Genomic DNA, 10,000 nt, shown 5'->3' on the forward strand with positions numbered 1-10,000 from the left:
GCCAAAATGATACTGCTGGATGCCAGGGCTTTCAGACAAGAAGCGCTTTCAGATTTCAGATGGGTATCTTGCCTTACCTTCTCAAACCACCAGGGGTGGGAGTGAGCAGTTTCCACAAAGGCCAAGACTTGGGTTAGCCGCAGCGAATCCTACCAGTGTTGACCACACACAAACACACCCATGACTTCTCGAATGGTAGTTCGCTCAAAGGTTAAACCATTGGTCCAACCCTGGGAGACCTGTGGGGCTGTCACTGAACGTACTCACAGTCTCACAGTGTACTACTGCTACGACAGATGTTTTGAACCCAAAAGTGCTGTCAACATAGGCTCTGGTGTCTGAACTAGGGCAGTGGATGGCAGTCCACCCACCAAAGCATTGTATTCAACTGGCCTGATTTTCTTCCCCCCCCCCCCCCCCCCCTTTTTTTGTACGGGAAGTGGATTGACCCATTTGCTTTGATACAGTGCATAACTATTTTTGTATTAGTAAGCTCCTTGATTATAGGAGTTACGTTTGTTTTTCGGGACATTGTATCCAAAGTCTTCCAGTGTCAAAACTCGATTCACACAATTATTTATTCTTTTTTTTTTTCAGACCTTTCACAAAGGTTATTCTTGTACTCATGTAGGTGTATCATTATTTAAAGTACCATATGTATTAACATGTTATGGCTGGTGACCATACGTACATCTCATATTAACAATAGTTTTCTTTCATTTCCCTTTTTATTTTCGTTTGCGTTAAAAAGAAAATTCGGGGTGTATAATCTCATTTTGTTATCTACCAGTGCCATGTTAAAGTTGTTTTTCTCTGTGTGTAAAACCTATTTCTAAAAGCATACCGCACGGCGACCCCTGGGGAAAGCCCAAAGCTGTGAGGGCAGTGTGCCCTTGAGCAATGCTCTTTGGTCACTTCAGATCACCCTAACGTAAAGGCTTTGGTAAGCAAAGGAGGGCTCAACAATGCCCTCTGTCGGCCGCTGAGGTGAACTGCACCTCCTGCAGTCCCACCTGATGGGCGGTACCAGTTACGGTAGTTTCAGCGTTATCTGCCCGGCGGTATCTCCATGCCAAAAGCAGGGTTGGGCCTTTACATAGATGATGATGCGGTGTGATGTGTTGAGAAACGTTGCAGGGTAGTTACGTTGAATCAGTGATTTTTTTTTGTGTTGTTCAAAATTGGATTATTACGCAACGCACGCAAGAAAACAACAACTAAATTGCTTCTTCTTTCTTTCTGGGTTTGGCTTGATTTGTGTTTTTTGTGTGGATATCCATCTGTTACCGAGTCCCCAGAGGGCTTTTGATGGTTGCCAGTTAACGCCTTGCTATTCCCAAAAATAAGTGTATTTAATGTAGCGTTAACTGAGACACGAATATGGTTTTGTTTTTTTAGTTTTGTTTCTCTCAGATTCTATGATTGCCCGTGGGTTACCTGGACTCGTTAGCAAAACGTCAACCGATTCTGTAACAAAGTTTTACTGCTCGACTGTGCCCCTAGTTCGGTTTTATTTTCCTATCAAAGAGCCGTTGTCCTGTATTGACTGCAGGCTGACGTATATATTTGACAAAAAGTATTGTATGTTTAATTATATAATATTAAAAAGACAATAACAAAGGGCAAAAAAAAAAAGAAAAACGTCAAAAAAAAAAAGAAAAATTAAGGCAGAAAAAAATATTTATATATTAAAAAACTGCATGCACAGTGGCTGGGAGATCCTATTTAGAATAACAAATGGCAGTGCCTTTTTTTGTACTCAAGATATTTAGTCCCAAGTGTAAAAGAAAAAAAGAAAAAAAAAGTAAATTTCTAATGGATTTCAAACTCAAGATGCAACCTTTGTCTCATCTTGGACGGATGGAGAGCGCTTGAGGGGGACTTCAGAGACGGAGGAACTCGTCCAGCTGGTCTTGTCTTGCAGTAGAACCTTCTTTAGCTGTGTGGACTTGTGTGGCCCACCTGTTTTGTTTGTGTAATCCTGTTAGGTACTTCTCCATGCTGATATAAAGTAAAAAAAATATATATACTGGTCTGTAAGCAAAAAGAAAATGTGTGGGTGAGTCTTTTCTTCCGTTGCAATGTGTGTGCGTGTACGAAAAATCAACTCATTATGTTTACATTTGTTATCATTATCATTTATTTATATAGCAGTTCTAATATCAAATCAATAAGGCATTGGATTTGAGGGGGTGGGGGACCATGCGCGCGCACACACACACACACACACACACACAAATACACACATAAAAGGCATTTGTGCACAAAAACATACGCATTATACCATCATACAGTATTCTTTTTCCTTTACATCTCGTTTTTTTTAACCCAGGCTAATATAAGCCTAAATGTTTAAAATAACCCAGAGCACAAATGTCACCTTTCAACTCAGTATATTATATATATATATATATATATATATATATATATATATATATATATATATATATATATATCTATATATATACACACACACATTCATTTATCTTTATTTTTCCTATCAAATATTCAATAGTAATTCTATATATGTATATATGTATAACTATGTCTTACCAGGGCACAAGTCAATCATTTTCCCAGCAAATTTATTATAAAGGGGGGGAAATACAAGCTTGTGTTCACAATTCACAATAACCTCACTGGTTATTAAACACACACACACACACACGTGTACACACACACACACACACAGTATTTGCTTGAAAGAATACTTTCCAAAAAATTAATTCAAGTAGATATTCTACTATGACCGAAGTCTTCAGTCCAGCTTTTCTTCTGACGCGCCTCACATGTGACCTGCCTCTAAGTGTTTAAATACCGCTTACGACTAGGACTTTCCACAGCTGCAAACAATCAGCGACATCCCACTAACGAGGTCCACTAGGACCACTGGAGGTAGAGTGGAAACCACCTGACAGGACTTCAGCACAACGCGTCGCTCACGGCTCAACGACACACCACCACGCCCCGCCCAGCGAGCTAGTCCTTTCATTACTACCATGCTGTGTTTAGGAGCCCGTCAGTGACAAATACCCCCCATAGACACGTGGATGTGAATTGAGACGTTAAAGGGTAATTCCGGTGTAAAATGGATTTGGGATATGTTTTGTATGATAATGAGTTGAAACGTTAGTTTTGGAGCACAAAAACCATATATAGACGCTTTCTTCAGTTGGCTGTCTGTCAGCAACACGCACAGAGCGTGCGTGTTGCTGACAGATGTCACAATCTCTGTGTTCGTCAATCTACCTATCGAGTCTTAAAAACAATGCGTCGACGGGTGATCCACTGATGGTATTGTGTGTAAAAAATGTCCTTTTTAATAAACAATCTGTACACTTACAAAGTTCTCAATACCTCGTTTTATATGTTAAGACCCTTATTATACTACCAAAGAAGTGTCGGGCTACTTTTAGCCTCTTAAGTGGTTTAAAATAGCGATTTAGTTTTTACCATAACCAGTGCCCCCATCGTTCCAAGTTTATAGCGTTTTGATAGAATCGGCTAAAAACAGCCAACTGAAGAAAGCGTCTATATGCGGTTTTTGTGCTCCAAAACAAACGTTTCAACTCGTTGTCATACAAAACATATCCCAAATCCATTTTACACCGGAATTACCCTTTAAGGACGGACGAAAAGGACGACTTCTTCCTTGTTTCTGAGACGTTGGATAATCAGGGGCCTTCCCTTCAGGCTGACACATTCTCTCAAAGCTGAAACCTCCGCCAATGCTTTTGGAATTGAATCGACCTAAATGATGTGACGAGGTAATGAGTCAACACACAACACACACACACACAGACACACACACACACACACACACACACACAAACTAGCAGCTTGACCAGAATCTATGGGACAAAGTCTTGTCGGAGGGGCCAATGTAAACAAGCCTCAGGTCCACACAGACTCGACCGCCACGGTGTCGCCATGCCAAGCGACGGCCGGGCTAGTGGGGCACTCTCTGCCCGTAGGGTCACGTCTCTGAAGGTAAAGGGGTCCTACGATGACCTGATGCTGAACCAGTAGAGAAAGGGGAATTCATAATAGGTTGACACATGAACCACTTTGTGTGTGGCATTTAAAGATGACTTGTTTTTGATATGGAGTGACACAAATGTGCACACACTCAAACATGGGCACACGTACGACACACACACACACACACACACACACACACAAACACACACAAACACACAAAACATTGGATATAGACTTAATTATGTGCGCACACACACACACAAACACACATTCTTCGTTGATACAGAGAAACACAAATGCGCCGACACACACACCCACACACCCACACACACACACACACACACACACACACAGGTTATATATGACAAGAGGCCAGCACAGATACAGAGGAACCAGGGAGGGAACAGAGAGTCTCTTTGCAAAGAGGAGGAGAAGGAGGAGGTGGGAGAAGGTCAACGGTGGGGGAGGGGCCGCGGGGGGCCTTATCTCAGCTCCGGATGAGGGTGAGGAACTCGTCTCGTGTCTTGGGGTCCTCCCTGAAGACCCCCAACATGGTGCTGGTCACCGTCTTACTGTTCATCTTCTGCACGCCGCGCATCACCATGCACATGTGACTGAGGAGGCGCAGCGAGAGGGAGGAGAAGAGAGAGGGAGGAGCAGGGAGGAGGAGGGAGGGGAGGAGCAGGGAGAGAGAGGAGAAGAGAGAGGGAGGAGCAGTGAGGAGGAGGGAGGAGAGGAGAAGAGAGAGGGAGGAGAAGAGAGAGGGAGGAGCAGGGAGGGGAGGAGCAGAGAGAGGGAGGAGCAGGGAGGAGGAGGGAGGGGAGGAGGAGAGAGAGGAGGAGCAGAGAGAGGGAGGAGAAGGGAGAGGGAGGAGAAGGGAGGGGAGGAGCAGGGAGGAGGAGGGCGGGGATTAGAAGAGAGAGGGAGGAGAAGAGAGAGGAGGAGCAGGGAGGGGAGGAGCAGAGAGAGGGAGGAGCAGGGAGGAGGAGGGAGGGGAGGAGGAGAGAGAGGAGGAGCAGAGAGAGGGAGGAGAAGGGAGAGGGAGGAGAAGGGAGGGGAGGAGCAGGGAGGAGGAGGAGGAGAAGAGAGAAGGAGGAGCAGGGAGGAGCAGGGAGGAGAGGATCAGGAAGGAGTCGAGAGGAGCAGGGAGTTAGGAGATGGGAAGGGTAGAGAGGAGTAGGAGAGAGAGAGGGGAAGAAGAGCAACAGAAGAACACGAATATCAACACAAATGATCTGAATCATTTACATTTTACAACGCTTTGAAACGCTTGTGAAACAATTGTTAAGAGCCAGTGAACCTGAAATCAATATTATTCTTTTTTAAAGGTGGAAATATGGCCAATACGATTTACAATATAGAGATCTATGCCATTTAATAATTAATAGAAAACAAAGGTAAAATGAAATGTTTTTGCTAACCCTAACCCTATGCTGTAAAAAGACAGCTGCCGTTCTTTTTATGACGTCTGAATGCCTTTTCAGAAGAACTCAGGTGTGTGTGTGTGCGTGTGCGTGTGCATGTGCGTGTGTGTGTGTGTGTGTGTGTATAGGTACTTACGTAGCCTCGATCACCACCCCGACCCCGGCGGGTTTCAGAGCTTCAGTGATCGCCACGGCGATCTGTTTGGTCAGGCGCTCTTGCACTGTGAACCGACAGCAGAGGAAGACAAACAGCAGAACGTCAAACCCAGTCACCTGTGAGCTGACAGAACTCGACAGTTGGGAACACAAACAACACATTTGAAGTGCAAGAAGGGATTTGGTCTGTAAAAAACTAAAAATACTGACGAAACCTTTGAGACCCTTTTTTGTTTTTACTTTAACTTAATTTTGTACTGGTTTGGTCACATTTTCAATTTCTAATGACCATTACAAATTAATAAAAGAAATGTTACCTTGCAGTCGACGACTGTAGATTTCAACAATCCTAAGACAGAGAGAGAGACAATGAGACCGTAAGACACAATTTATATATATATATATATTTACGCTATTAGTGTAAGAGGCAAGACTCAAACGACTAAAGCACTTGAACACACCGACCAACCTTACCATTTATATATTCATGCATATCATATATATATATATATATATTCATTCTCTGTCTGGAAACAGCACGTTTAAGTTTCAAACGGACTAACTAGTCGGAGATAAAGTGGAGGGTCTAGTTTTCTTCTGCTAGCTGGAGAGCGAGGAGGGACCCAATATTCTCTTGCTCTTTCCAGAGCTCGTCTGACGCTCGGACAGGAGACCACAGGGTCATCAGCAAAATGTCACAGCAGAAAACGAACACACTTCAAAAGGGGCTGGTGTGTCTGAACGAGAGAAGAGAAAGCAGGCAAGCTTCTAAAGAGTGGAAAATATGTGAAATGCCTTTTTTGAAAAATAAATTGCTCTCTTTATCTCATGGCCTTCATTTTGTGTTTTTCGTGTGTGTGTGTGTTTGCGCGTGTGTGTGTGTTTAACATGTTCATCTGTATTTTATTGACCGGAATGATTGGATTGATTGACTGCTCCATGCTCCAATGGCCAGGCCCATTTGATTAGTTGGGGCGCCTGCTTCAGAAGGGGCAGTACGGGTCATGTGATCCGCAGGATGGATTGGATTATGTGTTGCGCTTGTGAGAGTGCACGTGCAGACAATAGCGGCGCACGCCCGCCATGGTAACCATACGTCAGCAGCACACTTCACTCATGCTGGCCGGTAGGGAGATGGCTCTGGTTGCCACGGTGAAACAAATAAGGAAGACGCGGAGAAACCAACAAGAATAATTAAACCAGAAGGAAACTGCTATTCTAATTCTGGATGAATTTAGGAAACACAATTTGTGAGGGAAAGTAGACACAGACGTCCCTTATTGAGGGGAGTATTTTGTAAAATCGACTAGGATACTGAGTTTGTGTAAAGTTACGCATTATACGTTGTACGTCCTTGCACTTTAAAATAGTACTAAGCACTATGTAGCATCTTATCCTAGCTATCTTTGTTGTATACATGGAATGGGTTAACCGAGTGATTAGTGCTTGGCACACTTTCTAGGAACATCCTTACTGCACAGACAGCTATATATTGTTTCTCTTACTTCTGACCAATGTACTTGTTGTAAATCGCTTCTGCTAAAAGCTTCTGCTATATGCCCTCAATGTAAATGTAAATGTATAGTGTTTAAAGGGACAGCGATGTTTCCAACAGGGTTTACAAAGCGAGGGTTGTTATTATTAACAACAAAAGGTTATTTTTATGACTATTGCGCACGAGAACTCATGCCATTCTAGGTGAGGAACCTGTTCATCTACAAACCACCATGACTGAAAATGTTTGTTCACTTACTAGGAGGTTTTGATGCAACAAACCTCTTTGAATTAACACTGACACCAACAGATACTTTACCACTAATACAAGTGATCTTGGAAAGCAGAAAGCTGTTTATTGTGTGTGTTTATAGTGTGTTTGTGTGTGTGTGCGTGTGCATGTGCATGTTGAATTGAAGAATCGGATCCCAATGACCCCAATACCTAAGGCTTATCACTCTTACAACTAATACTAACCCAGCCTATCAGACACACATAGATCCACACATACACACACACACACTTTAATCAGCTTAAACACACACCGGCTCATACACATACGCACACCACCAATTGTCACTTAATTAAATCATGCTTGAGGCGTATGTTTACAAAATGCAAACAGGCACACCCACGTATCCGAACAAAGACATACACAGACACACACACACACACACACACACACACACACCTTGAACATTTGTCCCAGATAATTAGTTAAAAACGAGTTAATTAATTAGTCCTAATGTTTGATAATGTAATACATTGTCTCTACCAACAAATTCGTTAGTCATCAGTCGTACATTGTAGACACCGCTGTTGCTGTCAGCCTTAATTTAAGACAGGTAAGATGTCTTTATTACTTAAACCAAAAGCCTATCGTTCTCATTGTTACCAATGCATGCTGAACATATTTCAGCGTGCAACGCCACAAGAAAACGTCTGCGCCCCTCATGAACATGCGCTCCACAGGGAAGAGACGGCTGTTCCCTCACCTGGCCAGTTTGCTGAGACCCAGCACCCTCTTGTTAGGTAGGTACCCGATGTGGACCTGTAAACCACACACACATTCACACAAAGTTTACAATCAAACGCACACGCTTGGACTGAGCAGACTGTCAAAGGGATGGCATCCACAAGGTGTGAGCCTTGGCATCCATTTTAGTAGTTTAATCTTATCTTATCTGAGGTGGGCGGTGCGGCTGAACGATTCGTCGAATTCAAATCGGAATCGCGACGTAATAGAATAATAATTCTAGTAGTAATAGTGTGCAAATCGCAAAGGCTGTGATTTTAAAAAAAGAAATTAACGTGTTACCGTTACTGACTGGAAATCAGTACGATTCATTTATTTTTATTTTACAATTCATTAGTTAAAAAAGAAGTTTATAATATAAATTAATCTCAACACATCGGCCTGGCCTAAAGGAAAGAGCACTTTTTATGTTGACTGCTTCCAATGTTGTGTCGGCCATACTAAAGAATGATTTATTGCTTTTTTAGTGAATAAAACACAACATTAGGAACTTAATGAATTATAAAAACCGCACATTGAATCACACTCCAGTGTAGGGAGCGGCGCTAACCAGCCAGGTTTGGTTCTTCATACATGTGGTTCATGGACGCTCGTGTGTCGGAGACAGAGACACCTAAATGCTTTGAAACAGCAGATGGCCGCTCGTTGCCACAAAAGCAGCGCTGGTGCTAAGTGCTGTGGGCCTGATGCCGGGGTGGGCGGGGGCTGACGGCTGACGCGTGAGTCACTGTCGTGTGTGGCGGTTCACACACACACACACACACACACACACATGAGCACACAGACAAACACACATACACACAAAAATTGACCACACGCACACACACACACACACACACACACACATGAACATACACACACACACCCACACACAAACATCCACACACATACACACAACATGAACACGCACACACACACAAACAGACATGAACACACACACGCACACACACACACAAACATGAACACACACACAAACATGAACACACACACACAAACATGAACACACATACACAAACAAACATGAACACACACACACAAACATGAACACACACACACACACACACAAACATGAACACACACACACAAACATCAACACACACACACACAAACATCAACACACATACACAAACAAACATGAACACACAAGCATGAACACACACACATAAACATGAACACACACACACACACACACACACACACACACTCAGCGAGGGCAGCTTGAAGATGGACGCCCGCGGCGGCGGAAGAATAGATGAGAGGCTTGATAAGGGGCCTGTCTTGAGAAGGGGGGTCGGCCCGTAATGAGGTAGTAGGGTTTTGGCGCCTGCGATGGCAGGGAGGAGGTGGTGGGGGTGAAGTAGATCTAGCCAGCACATGTCATCAGAGAAAACGTTTCCCCGCATGTGTGCCACCACGGTCCGGCCGCGCGTTCGGGGGGGGTCATCTCTACACCGTAACGGTCGGCCATCTGCACTTTGAAAAGGGTCAGCCGGATGCCGCCGCTGTTCTAAATGGCATACACCTGCCGGGTATAGAGATGGAGAGAGTTGACCCCAGGGCTACGGTGTCACAGCGGCAGGAGGCCTTGGGAGGGGAATAGGCCTGCGGATGGGCGTCCAGCAGAGCAGAGGTTCGGTGCAGATAATCTCATTGGAACCTGCTGCTTTCTCATCTCTGCTAATCTGATCTGGGATCCTGCAGCCTTACTGCGTTATGGCAGAACTTCATGGGGGAAGGCGCCGCTGAGCCCTTGACTGGAAGGGGCGGAGTAAGGCTGCGTTTCCCTTCGTTACGGAGATGATCCACTGAGGGTAGACCCGTTTGTAAAAGTGGACAAGGCTTCCAGAAGGGCATTTGAATTGTGTGTCTACAGTGGCAGTATACACAGGGTTGAAACCTTCGCAGACGC

General features: G+C 44.2%; 2 protein-coding genes across 2 annotated transcripts in view; one reads left to right on the forward strand and one right to left on the reverse strand.

Moving 5' to 3' along the window:
• Positions 1-2,016, forward strand: part of samd4a (sterile alpha motif domain containing 4A) — a 45,001-nt gene extending 42,985 nt beyond the window's left edge. The window contains 1 exon segment of the mRNA XM_079736602.1: positions 1-2,016. This exon segment is cut by the window's left edge and continues 2,320 nt beyond it. The gene's annotated coding sequence lies outside the window, so the exon portion shown is untranslated.
• A 2,452-nt stretch (positions 2,017-4,468) lies between these two features.
• gch1 (GTP cyclohydrolase 1) overlaps positions 4,469-10,000 on the reverse strand; it is a gene marked incomplete at both ends in the record, with an annotated part of 11,053 nt that continues 5,521 nt past the window's right edge. Inside the window, 4 exons of the mRNA XM_079736853.1 lie at positions 4,469-4,595; positions 5,542-5,626; positions 5,879-5,910; positions 8,051-8,106. Of these exons, the coding sequence (XP_079592979.1) occupies positions 4,469-4,595; positions 5,542-5,626; positions 5,879-5,910; positions 8,051-8,106 (300 nt within the window). The remainder of the gene's footprint in view (positions 4,596-5,541; positions 5,627-5,878; positions 5,911-8,050; positions 8,107-10,000) is intronic.

The sequence above is a fragment of the Pollachius pollachius genome, assembly GCF_949987615.1.
Source record: "Pollachius pollachius genome assembly, chromosome: 5".
NCBI classification, from domain to species: domain Eukaryota; kingdom Metazoa; phylum Chordata; class Actinopteri; order Gadiformes; family Gadidae; genus Pollachius; species Pollachius pollachius.